Source organism: Mobula hypostoma, chromosome 7 (assembly GCF_963921235.1).
Source record: "Mobula hypostoma chromosome 7, sMobHyp1.1, whole genome shotgun sequence".
Classification (NCBI taxonomy): Eukaryota; Metazoa; Chordata; class Chondrichthyes; order Myliobatiformes; family Myliobatidae; genus Mobula; species Mobula hypostoma.
In genome coordinates, this window is record NC_086103.1 from 154,012,924 (window position 1) to 154,033,075 (window position 20,152).

A 20,152-nucleotide genomic window follows, 5' to 3' on the forward strand; every position below is an offset into this window, starting at 1 on the left:
CAAGCCGCGGGCTTGCCTGCTACTGCAGTCCAGGGGAGGAGACACCGGAGGTGGTGTAACATGGTGTTTGTGCTCTGTTGGGAGCTGGCCTCTGGTTTTTGTTTTTTTTTGCTCACTATTTTAAATGAGCTGTGCATGTCTTGCACCTTGGCTCCAGAGGAATGTAGTTTCACTTAGCAACATTCATGTATGCATGAATGATAACTAAACTCGAATTTGATTTGATTTGCTGCATTATCCAAAATATTTCAGGCTGCTGTGGATAACATGTTAGATGGAATTCATAATCGTCAATACAAACAAGATCACATTTAGATCACAACTTCCCAGTGCATGAAAATCTCCAAACATTGAATAGTTGGGTAACTCCTTGAACATAATGTTAAGTTGAAGACAGTAAGCACTACTTTGTACACAAACAAGTGGTGGCACATACACAAAAAAAAGAGGCCATTGTCATGGGAAGAAAATCTAAGAACATTACGATGTCGATCTGTCTGAGCAGCAATCCAAAATTATGCAAGTTTACTATTACCTTAGTGGTGGTAAAGGAACACAGAGGGTGTATTACAATATCATCTGAATACTGAAGCTGCTATACAATGTCTCCAATATGTAGTAAAAAACAATTCACTGTCTCATTATGAACAATGACCAGGAAAAGCACAATGCCTTTGTATTACGTGCACTAACCAAACAGCAAGAGAAACCACGAAATACCCAGGAAGAAGCAGCAGCAATGGAAATCATACTTAGGATTAAAAAGTCCCACTCATTCTTATTAGAAAGACCATTCATTTTGGAGACAGACCTCAAATTCACAGTGGCTATTCTTGGACACAAGTCTGCAATTCTCATATTGGTGGTCTCAAGATGGAAAATTGGGTCTATCTGTTGTCCTAATGTGATTATCATGTTATATATCAAGCATCGCGTAGTTGATGCATTATCAAGATGGCCTCATGAAGCAGGGAAGTCAGATTGAATGTTTATAAAACACTGGTCCAGCTCAGTTAATGTACTGGGTTCAATTCTGGTCGCCTCATTTTAGGGAGGATGCAAAGGCAACAACCTGAATTCAGAAAAGGTTTAAGGGAATGCTTCCTGGGATGAGGAACTGCATTTACAAGCAACAAACAATTGGATGCAAGATGTTGCCTGGAATGGAGGGCAGTATGGAATGGGAGAGATTGGATAGGTTGGATTTATTCTTACTGGAATACAGAAGGCTAAGGGGTAACCTTATTGAGGTTTATAAATTATGAGGAATATAGATAGTAAGAGTCTTTTTTCCAGACTACAAGAGTCAAAAACTAGAGGGCATATGCTTAAGGTGAGAGAGGAATGATTTGAAAGAGATCAGAGTACATTTTTACCCACATAGAGTGGGGCATTATATAAAATCAGCTGCTGAGGAAGTACTAGAGCCATTTATAATTATAGTATTTAAAAGACATTTGGACCATACTTGGATAGGAAAGGAGTAGAGGGATCCCTGTCTAATGTGTGATTATGGAATTAGCTACAATAGGCGTTATGTTTGGCATGGTCAAGTTGCACTGAAGGGCACAATTCTATGCTGTACAATAATGACAATAATGCAACTTAAAGGAATTTGTAGGCTGCTGTTTCTTCAGGTGTGCTGATTCATCAGAACAAATATTGGCTTACGACAATGCAGACACAAAATTCCCAATCCTTAGATTCTCCAGGAAGTTAAATTACTGATAACCCAGTGAATATGTGCAGGTGCTGTAATTGTCCAGTGAAACGTTATTACAATTGCAGAGCCTTGCCTCAAGAATAGGGATGACAATATAACATTGCAAGTCTCATAACAAAAGCATGTTCCACTATTTCAATTTTCATTTCTTCACTTTTACTGTTTGTTCAAAAACATATGCACTAATAATATAGAATGTTATAATATTATCATTTTACCTACACAAATCATTTGAAGCAATTTGGAAATTTAATTCTCTAATTAATGAAGGAATTTATAGTTTAAAAAATATCTCAAATTCCATATTTATTAATTTGCAGCATTAAAACTTTTCTACCTGTGACATAACGTTGTTCGGTATTTTACCATAAATGTATCTCATATATTCCACGGTCATCTCCAGTACAGAGGCCACATCAGTTCTTCTTCCTTTCACATATGGCAAAAGCACTCGTAACTGGTCACAACAATCCTTAATGCGCTCCCTAATTGTAAATTATTTTAAAAAATCATTAATTACTCTTCAGTTCTAATTATAAAAAATAAAAATGATGAATATTTGTTATTTATTATGACCTTCTGATTAAGACTGGTGTGCAAAATGCATTGAAAGTTTCCTTATGTTTAATTTTATGCCCTCAACAACTAAGTTATTGCACTGAATAAATAAACTAGGTCATTCTAAATGTCTATATCTGGGTCACATTATGATCTATTTTATTTTCAATGCATTCATGAAATAAACATAGCTTTTATAGATCCAAGCTACTGGTAATCCAGAAAGTGCACTACCTTAGATTATATTGTGATCATATTAAAGGGAATGAATACCAGATGAGGCACCCTCCTCCACACAGCATGATTCTCTGCATTTCTCTGTATGATATTTATTCATTTCCAAACAAGGTCCTTTCTTTTGCCACCCATAATCTTATTGTCAATGATTACATTGTCATCTTACGTTAGACTAAATTGTAGTTCACATATGATAGCATCTTTCTCCTTAGCAACCAGTACGACTAAATATTCTATGATCTACTCTACTGCATCACTGAGTGGGTAACACTTATTGGTAACTCACAGCTTGGTTTCCATCTACTCTTCCTCAAAACACTTCAGCCACTTTCTATTCTCTTCACTTCTCCTTTAAAAGTTAATCATTGACCATCCTCCCACAATTTCTCCCAGTATCCTCTTGTACATTTACTCCAACAGTACTTACCAGGATGATGCCTGGACTAAAGGGCGTGTCTTATGTCGAGAGGTTGAGCGAGCTGGGGCTTTTCTCATTGCAGAGGAGCAGGATGAGAGGTGACTTGATAGAGGTGTCCAAGATGTTAAAAGCCATAGGCAGAGTGGACAGCCAGAGACTTTTTCTTCAGGAATGGCTATTACAAGGGGGCATATTTAAGGTGATTGGAGGAAAGTTCTTTACACAGATAGTGGTGGCAAATACACTAGGGGCATTTAAGAAACTTTTATACAGGCACACAAATAATAGAAAAATGGAGGGTAATATAGGAGGGAAGTATTAGATGGATTAAGGAGGTTGAAATGTTGGTGCAACATCGTGGGTCAATGGGCCTACACTGTGCTGTAGAATTCTATGTTCTTTATGAATAGCACTCACAGCTCCACTGTAAATGTAACTACCCCAAGAAAATATTTGCTCTCCAGATTAAGGGCCAGTGACTTCACAATTACTGGTGTAAAGACAATTTACGATCCATCATCACTGGATTTCATCTAGCTAGACTAAACAGCACTGTGGGCTGACTCCTCCTTGCACATACACTTAAGATTCACACTGGATTAGCTTTACACTCTACCAAGTTTCTCTAACTTGGTCCCAGCAAGTTCCTGAGCTTACTTATAACTACAAACAAGACTGCTGAGTTTCCTCTGTTACTCTGACCTTGTTCCTCTTGCCCAAACTAGAATTCACTACAGATCTCTCTAACCTTAACCCTAAACTCCCTTTCCTAGTCTCTTGGCCTAGTCCCATTAATTTACTCATCACTCAACCATTCCTAGCATCATTGCTCATGCTCACTACCAGGTTGCCTCATTTTCTTTCATTGTTACAATCCCGTGATATCCTTTTAGTGCTTGTGCTGCATACAAAGATATTTAGAGGAGGCTAATTGCACATTCTCCTAGAACATCCCTGTAGGTCTCATTTTCACACCTATTTGTCATAATGTATTCACCCTCACACACCCCACAGTTCTCCCTATTGCCCTACTTGTACTTCTCTATGATGGGGAAGAAAGCTGAGCACCTGGACACAACCTACACCCTCACAGGCAGAATGCTCCACACACAGAGCACAAACTCAGAAATGAACCAGGGTCACTGGTGCTGGCAGCAGCAACACTTAATGTTAGACCACCCGGCCACTCACTTATAAGTAGACATTAAACAGATATCAAAATAAAAAGGATCAGAGATCATTTTGAAAGAGCATCTACAAAGAGGAATGTGATGTGGAGAGATTGAAGGAGAGGAACATAGAGGGTAGAACTTCAGTATTTTAAAGCACAGGAGTTATTACATTGGTATAGCCAAGGCATCAAAACAGAAGGGTGCATTTATCTTGGAGAGTTGCATGGCCAATGGAGATTACAGAGTGAGTGAGGAGCAGGACAATGGAGCAATTTGAAAGCAATTTGAAAATCAAGGCTTTTTTTTAAATCTGGAGGCAATGTGGTAAGAGAACAGACAGCAAGTGGAGGATGAAGAAAGTAGAGCTGTAGATATTTTTAGATTTATAGATAGTGAAAAAGGAATCAGCAGTGGTTTGGAATGATCATGGCTAAAACAACAAAAAATTGGTTTCACGCACAAAATACTGGAGGAACTCAGCTGGTCAGGCAGAATCTATGGAGAGGACTAAACAGTCAAAATTTCAGGTGGAGAACCCTTATCAGGACTTGACCTTCACCAGTCCTGATGACAGGTCTCGGCTTAAAACGTTGACTGCTTCTTCCTTTCCATAAATGCTGCCTGAGTTGCTGAGTTTTTTCGGCATCTTTTGTTCATTGCTCAAGATTTCCAGCACCTGCAGAATCTCTTGTATTTAAAATTAAGGTTTCAATTGAAAATGTACTAAGAAAGTTGTAGTTAGGTAATGTTACCAATACAATGCTCTTCCATTTTGTCCATTGCTTTTTAGATTATGTTAGTAACATTCGTGTCCTAAATATTATAGGATTTTCTCAATCCTCTCTTAGTTTTTTCTTCATTCAAAATATCAAACATTTCTGTTTCAGTGCTTATAATATTATTTTTTTTACCAAGTCCACCATTTATTTATTTATTACAGATAACTTCCTAATTGTATGAAAGAATAAAACCTGGCTACAGTTTCTCCTGGTCATATCCACAGTATTTTACTTTTCATATTACCATTTCTAAAGAATTGTATTGGCTAAAGTAATCAGTCACAGCACTGTTTCATATAAGGGCCGTAACCTTTTCATCCTTTCGACCACAGTGAACCCTGATTGTTAATCCTCAGTCTGATATATTGGTTTCCCAAGGCACCATTTCAACATTCTGACTACCCTTAATTTATCCAGTACAGACTTGATTGACCAGACTGTCTCCTTTTGCTGTAACCATTCTATGATGTGCCTATCCTGTTGTCAACCTCTTTGAGATAAGTTGAATGAATTACACCAACAGCAAGCCATAATGCCAACGTACTTAATTTCTTTTGAATACCTAGTTCATTGTTAATTAGTTTTCTGCTCATTACCTTCTCATTCGTTCCAAGCTGCTGTGAAGCAAAGCATCTGTGCAGCGTTTCTTGCAGCTTGATTCAGAGGTTGGGGATTCTGGCAATTCCAGTTCACATGATACACTATTTTCTTCAGGTTTTGAGCTGAGTAAATGAGCCATTGAGTCATGTTACAATCAGCTTTGTAAATATCAGGCACCATTTTTATTGCTCTAATGATATGCAAATGATTTTAATTAAATGCACCCTCTCAGATGCTATAAATAAGACATAGATTTTTCTGATATTCTCTGAAGAAAAATGGTGCAGTTTGGCAGGAGCATAAAGGAAATTCTATTGCCTTGATTAACTTGACCCATTCATGGACTGCAACATTTTTCAAAAGAAAATCACAATCTTCCATGAAAATTAGAAGGATAACCAGCAGCTTTTAGTTACAGGTACCATGGCACACAAGGAGCGCATGTGGTGTTGTCAAATTCAATTTCACCTCAAACTTCCATCCTGCCCTCAGATTTACCTGATCCATCTCTGACACCTCTCTCGCCTTTCTTGATTTCTTGGTCTCCATCTCCAAAAGATTCTGTACATCTTTTACAAATCCACCGACTCCCACAGTAACCTTGGCTATACCCCGTCCCACCCGGTCACTTGCAAGGATGCTATTCCCTTCACTCAGTGCCTCTGTTTCCACTGCAGCTGTTCTCACGGTGAGTTTTTCCATTCCATAACTTCAGGTATGTCCTTATACTTTTCAAAAAAATGGGGTTTCCCCTCCACTGCTATCAATACAGCCCTCAATAGTGTCTCCTCCTTTTCCCACATATCTGCCCTCATTCCATCCCTACCCGACACAACAGGGACAGGGTTTCCCTTCTCTTCACCTACCAACCTACTAGCCTCTGTATCCAACTACCAGCCATCTCCAACAGGATCCCACCACCGGGCACACCTTGCGCCCCACACCCCCGCCCCACCTCTCTCCACAGGGATCCCTCATTCAGCGACTCCATTGCCTGCTTGCTCAAGACCCTCCAGGCACTTACCTCTGCAACTAAGCTAAGTGTTATACCTGCCCCTACACCTCTTCCCTAGACAGTCCTTCCTAATGAGGTAGTGCTTCACATGTAAATCCATTAATGTCATCTATTGCAACAAAAAGAATATCCAAAAAGAAGGAGAATCCTATCTGCAGGCTGAGAATAAACGGGGAAGACATAAAACAAGTACAGAACTTTTGCTACTTAGGAAGCTGGGTGACATCAGATGGCAGGTATGACATGGACATCAAAAGAAGAATAGGGATGGCAAAAGACACCTTCACAAGAATGAAGAGTATACTGACCAATACTAAACTAGGCATGACAACCCGCCTCAGATAAACGTTACGATTATCTAGTTATGTCATATGGCTCAGAATATTGGACAATATCTAGTAACATGAGGAAACGAATTGTAGCAGCAGAGATGTGGTTTTTGAGAAGAATGCAAAGAATATCATAGACGAAACGAATAGCTAACAAGGATGTCATGAACAGAGCAAACACAAAAAGAGAAATAATGTATGAGATCATGAGAAGGCAACGTAACTTCATTGGACATGTGATTAGGAAAGAGGAATTAGAATGCACAGTAACTATGGGGAAGATTGAAGGGAAGAAAGCAAGAGGAAGGCAAAGACAAATGATGATGGAGACAGTAGCCAGAGAACTGGAAATGAATACCAATGAATTGATCCACTTGACCTGAAACAGGAGTGTGTGGGCCATGGCAGTCAAAGCTCAAACTCGGCATGGCATCTGATGATGATTGCATCAGTTGCTTCTGGCACACCCTGCTCTACATCCGAGAGACCCAGTACCAACCCCTTTGCTCTGCCCACCACAACAGGCAGAATTTCCCAGTGGCCAACCATTTTAATTCCACTTCCCATTCCCACATCATGCCTGTCCAATGCTTCCCCACTTCTATGCAGAAGCCAAACACAAATTAGAGGAGCAACACCTCATAATCTGACTTGGTGGATGGATTGAATATCGATTTCTCTAACTTCTGGAAACCACTCCCCTCTATTCCCCCTGCCCTGTTTCCTGTTATCGCTGTGATCCCATTATCCAATCTCTTTCCCCTCCATCCACCACCATCACAATCTGTTCATCAGCTTCACCTCCATCCCTTTATTCCATAGTCTACTGTCCTCTCCTAACAGATTCTTTCTCCTTCAACTCTTTGCCTTCCCCAACCATCACCTTCCAACTTCTTCTATTATTCACTTTAAACCCCACCCTCCTGCCTTCACCCCTCACCAAGATTCGCCTATCACTTGCCAGCTCCTGCTAAACCCCATTTCTACTCTTTCATTCTGGCCTCTGTCCCCTTCCTTTGCAGTCCCGATGGAGGGTCTCGGCCTGAAATGTTGACTGTTCAGTTTCCTCTGCAGATGCTGTCTGACCTGCTGAGTTCCTTCAGGAACAAGGAACTTCATAATTTTAAGTATTCAAAGTCATTCCATATAGACTTATATCCAAGGTGTTAGAAGCTGACTCATTTTTATGCAGTTGCTCTACAAAATAAGTTATCGTTTGGAGTTTGATTAAGAAGATCTTGTCAAAATTCAACTAGAAGTTATAAAATGTAGTTGTTGGCCAAATCCAAAGAAATTCTAAATACTTGTGGCTTTTCAAATATTCAAATTATTGCAGCCATTCATTTTTCTGATTTTCCTTCATCTCTGATTATCTTGCAACTAAATCAAAGCTTCTGACTCAATTATCAATACATAAAAAACGCACCTTCCAGCAGGAGTTAAATTATGACCTTTCAGCACAGACTCGTTCCATGAATCCAAATTCTGCTGTAAAATAAAGAAAATATTTCCATATGGTATCACAGAGCACTATGGAAACATTCAATGATGTCTTAAGATAAATAATTTTACTTCAAATATAATTTTCTAGATTGTCTTACTATCACCAATTTTATATGACACTTGATTGCTTTTTTTATTCAATGGCTGAGCACAATTTGGTACTTCATGCACTAGCGCCTTACTTAAAGATTTTTGATCCTCCAGGTTCTCGTCATTCTCACCCTCCAATTTCCCAATTTGCAGCAAAAGAATAACTAACTTATATAGCACCTTCATAAACTTTATAGACTAACATGATCGAAGACACCAAGGTAGAAAAATAAAGGTTAAAGTGGGCTGTGCAGCACAAATATGAAATACTCAAATGCCAACCCAGCAGTGACCAGTGACAAAGGTGTGATTACAACATGAAAAGCCCACAGACGGAATGAAGGGACAGGACTACATTGCCAGATTTTGTCGTGAAGGGAAAAGTGGTAGTGACCCTGAAGAAGGCTGCTGTCATAGATCTAGAAATCTAACCTGCGGATTTCCTATCCCAGCAGAGTTTCTTTCTGGTGCCAGTTTTAGGAACAGGTATTTAATAGGCAATGCATAGATGACACAGCCCTAATGTGAGCAAATGCAATTAGTGTAGATGACAAAAAGGCTGTCATGGTTTGATAGGCCACAGAGCTTGTTTCTATGGTACATGACTCTATGGCATCCCTGGCAACAAGCAACACTGATGTCATCAAGCATCAAGTGGCCCAGAACAAGGTCTTAAATTAATAATCACCTGTTTTTACAGTGGAGAAGGTCACAGGTGTTAGGGAATTCAGGAATATAATGTCCTGAAACATACTGATGTTTTGAAAGAAGTGTTGGTAGTCTTTAGGCACATAAAGATAGATACATTTCTCAGGAGTGAAAAAAAAGATTTTAGCCCAGGTGGGGTAACAGACAACTGGAGGGTTGCTAATCTTGTGGCTTTATTTAAGATGGGCTGCAAAGACACGCCAGAGAGCTACGGACTAGTGAGCTTAGCATTAGTGATGGGAAAGTTACTGGAAGGAATTTTGAGAGACGGGCTCTGTCTGCATTTGGAAAGGCAAGGACTGATTCGAAATAGTCAACAATGGCTTTATGCATGGGAAATAATGTCTCTGAAAGTTAATTGGTTATTTCTGAAGAGGTGACCAAGAGGTTTGATGAAGGCAGGGTAGTAGACTTCCCATGGGATTGTAGAATGGCCAGGGAGGTGATATTACAAATGATCCAAGATGATTTAGCCAAATGAATATAACACAAAATGGAGGAAGTCAAGGAATAGTAATAGAGGGTTATTGTGCTGCTGGGCCTCCTGTTGTTTGCCATGTATTAATGATTTGGATCCGTGCTGGGTATGGGGCTGGCCCCTCCCATCTTTCTGCTCTCCGGTGTTAGCTCCCTGAAAGACAAGCTGGGTTGCCTGCAGCAGACCCAGCGAAAGACAGGCTGACTTGCCTTCGTCTGCTGAACCCGCGCGAGATGAGGGACTGCTGTGTACTTGTTCTTGCAGGAGATGAAAAGTTTGCCTCTTTGGCTGGGGCATCAAGCACAAGAGTCATATTACAGCTTTATCAGTGAGCGCACAGCTGGAATTATGGAAATACTACAAGCAATTCTGGTTACAATACTATAGGCAGGATATGGTTAATCTAGAGAGGGTGTAGAAAAGATTCACAAGAATGTTGCCGGGAATGGATGACTTGAGTTATAGAATGGATAGGTTGGGACTGTTTATTCTGGAGTGAAGGAGGCTGATATCGTTCGTCTGTTATGTGCTGCAACATATGACGTAGGCGATCATAATTTTTCTGTGACTGTGATTGTTCTTAGCAAAATCTTCTACAAAAGCGGCTTGCCATTGCTTTCTTCTGGGCAGTGTCTTTACAAGATGGGTGACCCCAGCCATTATCAATACTCTTCAAAGATTGCCTGCCTGGTGTCAGTGGTTGCATTAACCAGGACTTGTAATATTCACCAGCTGCTCATATGACCATCCACCACCTGATCCCATGGCTCAACATGACCTTGATCAGCGGACTAAGCAGGTGCTACACCTTGCCCAAGGGTGACCTGCAGGCTAGTGAAGGAAATAAGCACTTACACCTCCTTTGGTAGGGGTGTGTCTCCAACCCACCACCCAGGCCTTATATAGCTTTGTAGAACTATAAGGGTAGAATGGATGACCACAGTCTGCAGACCCGAGGGGCAGGTCACTGTCATGGGTGTATAAGTGGCAGAAGAGGTACCGCTATATTGTTTAAAAGACATTTGAACAGGTTCACAGAATAAAAAATGGACAGAGGGAAATGGGCCAAATCAGACAAATGGGATTAACTCCAGAAGGCACATTGGCCAGCTTGGTCAAGTTTGTGCTGTATAACCAAATTGCTGCAGGTACGACATTACAAACTTTCTTCTTCTTAGACAGTCCTTTGAGATTTAAGATGATTTGGTCTCCCTCCAGATCTGTGGGTTCAGAGAAGCTAACAGCATTAATCAACAATCACAGGCTCTCATGCCAATGAAATAGTTCAGTATGTAATTTGTGAGGTGGTGAACTCCTGCCACTTGCACTCTATTTTCCTCTGCTTCTAAAGCATGAATGAGGTTCTTAATCCATCCTGAATGCAGCACCTTGCGTGGCCATGGAGCATGGATATCCAAGAATAAATATGCCGGGATCTCACTGACCCCCCCCACTCAGCCTTGCACCACCCGTACACAACAGTGTCTACATCAGGCTGCTGTTTATTAATGACAACTCAGCATTCAACCCCATGGTAATCAACAACCTTCAAAACCCGGGCCTCTGTACCTCCCTCTGCAACAGAATCCCTGATTTCCTCATTGGGAGACCACAATCCGTGCCAATTATAAATAATAACTTCTTCTCACTGACAATCAATACTGGCGCACCTCAAGGACGCGTGCCTAGCCCACTACTCTACTTTTTCTACACACATCACTGTATGGCTTGGCACAACTCAAACACATTCTATAAATTTGCCAGTGACAACTGTTGTTGGCAGAATCTCCAATGGTGACAAAGAGGTGTACAGGAGTGAGAGAGATCAGCTGGTTGAGTGGTGTCACAACAATCTTGCAGTCAGTGTCAGAAAGACCAAGGAACTGATTGTAGACTTCAAGAAGGGAAAGCCAAGGGAACACACATCAGTCCTCAGAGGGACAGCAGTGCAAAGGGTGGACAGTTTCAAGTTCTTGGGTGTCAACATTTCTGAAGATCTATCCTGGGCCCAACATATTGATCCAATTACAAAGCAGGCATGTCAGCAGCTATATCTTATTAGAAGTTTGAGGAGATTTGGTATGGTCACCAAAGCCTAACAAATTTCTCGTGTTTATTGATAGTTATCTTTCTAGGGTCTTGAGGTACTGGCTGTAGGTAGTCTAGGTCTCAGAAGCAAACAGGAGGGTAGGGATCACTGCTGCCAGATTTGTGGTCTTGATCTTTAAACCTCCTTCAACTAATCAAGGGCAGTGCTGTTACATTGAAGACAAGTGAGATAGATCAGCTGGTTGAGTGCTGTCCCAATAAAAATCTTGCATCAATGTCAGTAAGACCAAGGAACTGAGTGTGGACTTCAGGGAGAACAAATCAGGAGAACACATAGCAGTATTCAACTAGGGGGAAGCAATGGAAAGGGTGAGCGGCTTCAAATTCCAGGGCATCAATATCTGGGGCCAACATACTGATGCAATCATAAAGGCAGCACACCAGCTTCGTTATGTCACCAAAGAGTCTAGCAAATTTCTACAGATCTACTGTGTAGGGTATTCTGACCAGCTGCAATGCCTGGTGAGAAAGCCCCAATGCACAGGCTCGAAAAAAAAGAGGGTTGTAGACACATTAAGTTCCATCATGGACACTAGCTTTCCCACCATTGAGAAGATCTTCAAAAGGTGGTATCCATCATTATGGACCTTCGGCATCCAAGGCATGCTGTCTTCTCATTAATACCATAGATGAGGTGGTACAAGAGCCTGAAGATGCATAATCATCATTTTAGTTTCTGCCCTTCCACCATCAGGTTTCTGAACAATCCATGAACACTACCTCGCTACTGTGCTCTCTTTGCACTATTTTTAAAAAATATTATAACTGATAGACTTGTTTAATGTATTGCATTGTATTCCTGCTGCAAAACATCAAATTTCACGACATATGTGAGTGATAATAAACCCGATTCTGAATGGCAAATTTCATCATCAACGTCTGCTACTGCTCAGAGCTGGTCCATTTCCCCCAAAGGTATCACTGTGAACTGTTGTTGACAGAAGGCAGTGTTGTACAATGGAGGCAAGATGGTGAAGGACATTTGTCTGGACATGTCGAGTACAAGGTCTCATTAGTTTCAGTAAACACTTCAACAATGGTTTGGAGATCTTTCCTCTGTGTGCACAAATGCAAGTGCCAGGCTACATACAGCATTTGACTGCCAATAATGGCGTGCTCTTGCATCTGACGTGTAACTAACTGCATTATAACAACCCATGTTACAATTCTTTCAGATGGATTTACCAATGAATAAAATAGTCAAAACATACCTTACTCTTTTCAACAGAAAATATTTTCAGACAGCAGCTTTAAAAGTTAAAAGCATAATCCATTAGAATTAAAGTACTGACCAAGCATCTGAAGATAACCAGAGTGTAGTGAAGAAAATATGTTGCCCTCCCCCCACACTAGTCAACTCTTTTGAGCACAAATTAGCAGAATGAGCACAGCTTCTTTTTGCAATTTGAAAACCAAAAGCAACAGAGTTCTTCTGATAAACACGAGAAAACCTGCAGATGCTGGAAATCCAAAGCAACAACAAAAAATACTGGAGGAAATCAGCAGGTCAGGCAGCATCTATTGAAATGAACAAACGGTTGACATTTCATAGAAACACAGAAAACCTACAGCACAATACAGGCCCTTCGGCCCACAAAGCTGTGCCAAACATGTCCTTACCTTAGAACTACCTAGGCTTACCCATAGCCCTCTATTTTTCTAAGCTCCATGTATCCATCCAGGAGTTTCTTAAAAGACCCTCTCGTTTCCGCCTCCACCACTGCCGCCAGCAGCCCATTCCACACACTCACCACTCTCTGCGTAAAAAACTTATCCCTGACATCTCCTCTGTACCTACTTCCAAGCACCTTAAAACTATGCCCTCTTTTCAGCCATTTCAGCCCTGGGAAAAAAACCGCTGACTATCCACACAATCAATGCCTCTCATTATCTTGTACACCTCTATCAGGTCAACTCTCATCCTCCGTCGCTCCCAAGGAGAAAAGGCAGAGTTCACTCAACCTTTTCTCAGAAGGATTGCTCCCCAATCCAGGCAACATCCTTGTTAATCTCAGCTGCACCCTTTTATGGTTTCCACGTCCTTCCTGTAGTGAGGCGACCAGAACTGAGCACAGTACTCCAAATAGGGTCTGACCAGAGTCCTATATAGCTGCAACATTACCTCTTGGCTCCTAAACTCAATCCCATGGTTGATGAAGGCCAATACACTGTACGCCTTCTTAACCACAGAGTCAACCTGCGCAGCAGCTTTGAGTGTCTTATGGACTCAGACCCCAAGATCCCTCTGATCCTCCACACTGCCAAGAGTCTTGCCATTAATGCTATATTCTGCCGTCATATTTGACCTACTAAAATGAACCACCTCACACTTATCTGGGTTGAACTCCATCTACCAGTTCTCAGCCCAGTTTTGCATCCTATCAATGTCCCGCTGTAACCTCTGACAGCCCTCCACACTATCTACAACACCCCCAACCTTTGAGTGATCAGCAAATTTACTAACCCATCCCTCCTCGTCCTCATCCAGGTCATTTATATAAAAAAAAATCACAAAGAGTAGGGGGTCCCAGAACAGATCCCTGAGGCACACCACTGGTCACCATGCAGAATATGACCTGTCTAAAAACACACAAAGCAATGTCCCCTTGAATCCCATGCCTCCTTACTTTCTGAATAAGCCTTGCATGGGGTGCCTTACCAAATGCCTTGCTAAAATCCATATACACTACATCGATGGCTCTACCTTCATCAATGTGTTTAGTCACATCCTCAAAAAATTCAGTCAGGCTCAATAGCCACGCTGACTATTTCTAATCATATTATGCCTCTCCAAATGTTCGTAAATCCTGCCTCCCCAGATCTTCTTCATTAACTTACCAACCACTGAAGTAAGACTCACTGGTCTATAATTTCCAGGGCTATCCCTACTCCCTTTCTTGAATAAGGGGTGAGACCCTTCCTCATCAGTGGAAAGGAAGGAGGAAAACACCAAAATAAATAGATGAGGGGAGGGGAAGGATGATAGCTAGAAGGTAACAGGTGAAGCCATGATAAAGTTTAAGGGAATGGATGGGGGGTTCTCAGATCCCTGTAAACGATGAATTAAGTACTGACTATGTCTGTGACTGCACCGTGTTTGAATAATGTCTCACAGCTGCCTTCTTCGGAGCAAGATGATTAAAGTTCGCCCAGATCTACATAGATGTCTCTGGGCTTTTCACACCTTTTGATTTTGACAAAAAGCAGTACCTGATGGAAATTAGACAGGACATTAATTAAAGCACAAATTTGACAGATGTTCTTATCTCTGTCATTAACTTGTGGCTCCAGCAAACCAGGTAGGACATTCTTTTCTTTAATTAAGATGGCTGGAGTGTCTAACAACTTGATTGTACTTTTGTATCAATAGTCCATTGACTTGACCAGAATAGTTATCAAACTGATTGTTCTCTGTATCAATAGTCCATTGACTTGACTGGAATGGTTAACAAACTGATTGTTCTTTTGTATCGGTGGCCTTATAACTTCTGGCAATCCTGACATTGGGCAGTGAACTTGTAGAACCGCCGGAGAGATGAGAAAGGGTCTGCCCCTGATGTCCGGTCCGAGTTCACTCGCCGGCTGAGCTCGAAGAAATAAACGGGTGAAAAGATAAGTAACGATCTTTTTGTGCTGTCATTATTTAATCCAGCAAAGTTACGTTTACACCAGGTGGGTAGGAAAGTTAAAGGGCAGGAGAGGAAGGAATCTGATAGGAGAGAAAAGTGGACCATGGGAGAAAGGGAAGGAAGAGAGACCCCATGGGGAAGTCGTAGGCAAGTGAGAAGAGTCAAGAGGCCAGAGTAGGGAATAGATGAAGAGGGGAGGGGGAAGGAGAAATCGATATTCTTGCCATCAGGTTGGAGGCTACCCAGATGGAGTACAAGGCGTTTCTCCTCCGCCATGAGGATGGTCTCATCGTGGCTCTAGATGAAGCCATGGACTGAAATGTCACAACGGGAATTGGCCACCAGGAAGGGAGCTGAATGCAGAGCAAAGCCCAACCCCTCAACTTCAGAACAATGAGGGGTCAACTGCAGTTGGAGATCACATTTTGCTTTTGATCTCAGAGGAAAAGAAATGAGTGCAGGCTATTATCAGGTAAAATACATTCCTGGGCAGGATGTTGATAAAACACGCAGCCAACCACGGGTTTACCTATGATGGGAAATTGCTTGCTACACTAAAATAGTTCTTGTGACTTATTATTATAATGCAAGGTTGCATTCATATATTACACAAAACAATCTTAACCAAACAGGTGAAATTTTAGACCACCAACCCCACTGTCACAAACTCGCATCTTACACAAACACCAACCACTGATCATCTGTAATAAGAAAGTTGAAACACCCATCAGAGTGGAAATCCCCCACTACCAACAGTTCTGAATTTTGGGCTGAAGCTGGGCCAATATTGGCCATAGGACTAACTGCACCAGCCCTACACACACTTTGGTAACAAAACAGGAACAGATACAGTACCTAAAAAACCTCTGGTGAGAATCTTATATTTTAACACCACAAAACCTTTCCAACATTCTCTGGGTACCAATTTGAATCATCCCTCCATCTTCTCACTATGTTTCATTCTGTACAATTCACAAAAGATACTGGAGTATTTGCAGATTTGGGAGGTTATTATCTATAATTGCTATCCGAGTGTCAGGGTGCAGGTATTACGGAATACCTTTCTATTCCGCACTCTTGCATGTTAGAGCAATCCATCTGCTTTCAGTAATTATAAACGATGCTTTAGAGTGGAAATAATTTATGAACAAGAACACTGAACATTACAACATAGTACAGGCCCAAAGGCCCACAATGTTCTGCTGACCTTTTAACCTACTCTAAAATCAATCTGGGCCTTCCCACCTACATAGCCCTCCATTTTTCTATCATTTATCTGCCTAGGGTCACTCAAATGTCCCTAATATATCTGCCTCTACCAGCATCCCGGTAACACGTTCCACACACCCACCATTTTCTGTATTTTTAAAAAATGCCTCTTCCAGACACCCACCATTCTGTGTAAAACATTTACTTCTGACATCCCTGCTATTATTTTCTCCAATCACCTTAAAATTATGCTTCCTTGTATCAGCCACTTTCACCCTGGGAAAAAACTCTAGCTGTCCAATCAATCAATGCCTCTTATCATCTTGTACACCTCTAATTCTCCATTACCACAAACAGAGAAGCCCTAATCCACTCAATTTAAGAGATGTTCTCCAATCCAGGCAGCATCCTGGTATATCCCCTTTGTACCTCTCTAAAGCTTTCACATCCTTCCAATAATGAGATGACCAGACCTGAGCAGAATATTTCAAGTGTGGTCTATACAGGGGTTTACAGAGCTACAGTGTTACCGTGCAGCTCTAGAAAACAATCCCTCAACACACCATACGCACTCTTAACAACCCTATCAACCTGTGCAGCAAACTCAAAGGTCGATGGAGATCGACTCCCAAGCTCCCACTATTCCTCCACGTTGCTAAGAATCCTGCCATTAACCCAGTATTCTGCCTTCAAATGCGAACTTCCAAACTGAATCACTGCACAATTTTCAGGACTAAACTTCATCTACATCTTCTCTCCCCAGCTCTGCATCCTATCAAAGCTCCCTTGTAACCCTCAATAACCTTCTACACTATCCACAACACTTGTTGATTGTCTGCTGGCCTTTTGCTATCGCTCCAAGGTTAACCTTTCAGGACACAGAGGATAAATATGTTTATTATACACACACTCTAGAATATTCTACATTTCTGCAATACCTACTTCTGTTACATGCCTGCCCAGGATACTCATTTTTACTCATGACTAGATTTAATGTATATTTACAACCATATAGTTCTAATAAAAGAAAGAACATTATAGGCCACGGACATAGGATTTTATAATATTCCACTGAAGCAAATGCAATGGCAATAATAATCTTAAGCACAACACTATGAAACTCAACCATATTCACTTCATTATCACTCAACTTTATTTTGGAGCTACTTAGCCACCACCTTCCGTTACTATAAGTTAGCTTATTTGTCGAGTAACTAGTATTTCCTTTTGGTGACATTGACAGCTATTAAAGAAGAGTCAACACATCTCCCAAACACAAAAGAACATTTGAAACTTAATATTTAAACATTATTTAGATACAGGGTGCATCGTGGTAGACACAACCTTACAGCAAGGAAAAACGCCACAATTTGATTAACTTAAACTTGTAATATTGAACAAACGCGATACAGCTATTTAAATTCTTTTTTTCTTTCTTACTCCAAAATTTAACCACACACGGCTTACAAAAATGCGCGCAATTTTTAAAAACCCTTATCAAATCGGCCGTACTAATTTCACGTGGAAAACAAACTTATTTCTGCTTTTACGTGGCTTCTCGCAGCAACACGGAATTCTGCTGGGGTTGAAATGATTTCATTCGGTTACCACTGGGAAAAAAAACCCGAGATAATAAAACAAGGGGCGTTTAGCAAAGATGCTCAAAAGTAATTCGAATTTAGAGCAGAATGTTAGAAGAAAGGAATATACCGTAAAAACTCCATCCATTTCGACCGCGCACCCACCCACGCCGCCGCCTTCGGTTAATTCTGATTGGACCGCGGCGTCAATGAGAAGATCTTAGGACATTAAGTAGACTTGGTATGGAGTCCGTTTAACAACACAATTCAATGCAACGCAAAGTAAATGATGTTTAATGTTGCAGTGCTGGTGGGTTGATTGGGAGTAAAATGTTAACAACTTAAGGATTTTTTAAAAAAAAATTACCTTCCTATTTTTGCCATTGTCCATCGAGCCTTCCACTAAGGCTCCGAAAGAAAGTGGGAGTTGTTACTATAAAATATACAAAGATAACTTAAATATTGGATTCTACAATTTTTTTTAGCTTTATGGGGATTGAATTTAATCCTATCTTGCTGTACTTTGACACTGATACCATTTGCAAGAATAGTTTATGCAATGTCTTTTTTTTAAAAGACGTGATTTTAGAAGATGTAAAATGGGTGTCAATAGAGTTGAACTCTACCAAGGATCTTTCAATTTCTGCACTTCTCCGTTCCGCACTTGTTATTTGCCTGGACATATTGTTAATCCTCTTATCAGACGTACTTTAAGATATGGGCTCAGTTCAGAAAAGTTAATGGTCTTCATGGTTTTTCTCTCTCTAGCCCTGTTTTACACAATCATCTTTTCCTACTTTCTATGCGGGATTCAACATTTTACGATTGGCATAGAAAAGGTATTAGGCGCTTTGAAGATCTTTTCATAGATAACCGTTTTGCAACTTTTCAACAATTGTCTGTAAAGTTTAATCTACCTAATACTCATTTCTTTGGTTATCTTCAAATTAGACATTTCATTAACCCTTTGATATCCAACTTTCCTGAGATGCCTGAGAAAAACATTCTGGAGTTGTTTCTTTGTATCAATCCATTGGGTAAACGTTTAATTTCTGTTATTCAGGATAAATTAGTGATTTTGAGGTGTACCCCTTTCAGTAAAATTAGAACTGCCTGGGAACAAGATCTAAATATCTTCTTATCTGATGCAGTTTGGGATTCAATTCTGAAGTCAGTTAACTCAACCGCTCTATGTGCTCACCACTGCATTTTGCAGTTTAAGGTTGTACACAGGGTTCATAATGTCTAAAATGAAATTATTGCGGTTTTATCCTGACATTAGTCCTGTCTGTGATAAATGTAAAGGGGCTGTGGCTTCCCTTATTCATATGTATTGGACCTGTCCTAATCTAGAGAAATTCTGGAGAGAAGTTTTTTCAACCTTATCTCATATTCTTAATTGCCATTTAGAACCTAACCCTCTGGTTGCTCTTTTTGACACCTTGGGTGATGTAAATTTGCACTTGAGTCCAACTAAATGCTGAACGTTATCTTTTGCTTCTCTTGGCTGGACAGTTGGTTCTCCTTGGGTGGAAAGATACTGCCCCACCCACTCACGCTCAATGGCTTAGTGATATTATGGCCTGTTTAGACCTCAAAAAGATTAATTATTGACTTCTCAATTTGGACATAAAGTTTCATAAGGTGTGGGGACCTTTTCTTGAATATTTTCACAATTCTTCTTTAGGGTAAGTTTATCCTTTTTGTATGCTACAATCCATTACTTTCAGCTTTTTTTGTAAGTTATACGGTGTTTTGATGTGAATTACATTACACTTTTGGTAGTCGGCATTATACTTTTTTTCCTACATATATTTACAGTTCTCTGGGGTTGAATGCTCAATTGATTTTTTTTCTTTTGTATGCAAAATGGTTGGCCTGGGTTTTTTTTAGTGGGAGGTTGGGGTGGATACTAATTTTACATAATTCTCTTTTGGGTGCTTTTTTTTCTTATTGTTATGAATTATATATTGGATTTGTTTGTTTCACACTGTATAAATCTCCATTTTGTTGGG

At 40.5% G+C, this 20,152-nt stretch overlaps 1 protein-coding gene across 5 annotated transcripts in view; it reads right to left on the minus strand.

Moving 5' to 3' along the window:
• LOC134349672 (uncharacterized) overlaps window positions 1-18,544 on the minus strand; it is a 51,643-nt gene extending 33,099 nt beyond the window's left edge. For 3 of the 5 annotated variants that reach the window (XM_063054338.1, XM_063054337.1, XM_063054339.1), the window contains exons 1-4: window positions 18,505-18,544; window positions 8,258-8,319; window positions 5,484-5,609; window positions 2,061-2,208 (exon numbers count right to left, since the gene is read on the minus strand). In XM_063054338.1, coding sequence (XP_062910408.1) covers window positions 2,061-2,208; window positions 5,484-5,609; window positions 8,258-8,319; window positions 18,505-18,528 — 360 coding nt within the window. In that variant the 5' untranslated portion in view covers window positions 18,529-18,544. Of the gene's footprint in view, window positions 1-2,060; window positions 2,209-5,483; window positions 5,610-8,257; window positions 8,320-18,267; window positions 18,325-18,504 lie in introns of those variants that run through there. The other 2 variants (XM_063054340.1, XM_063054341.1) reach the window with 2 other exon arrangements.
• Window positions 18,545-20,152: the final 1,608 nt, after the last annotated feature.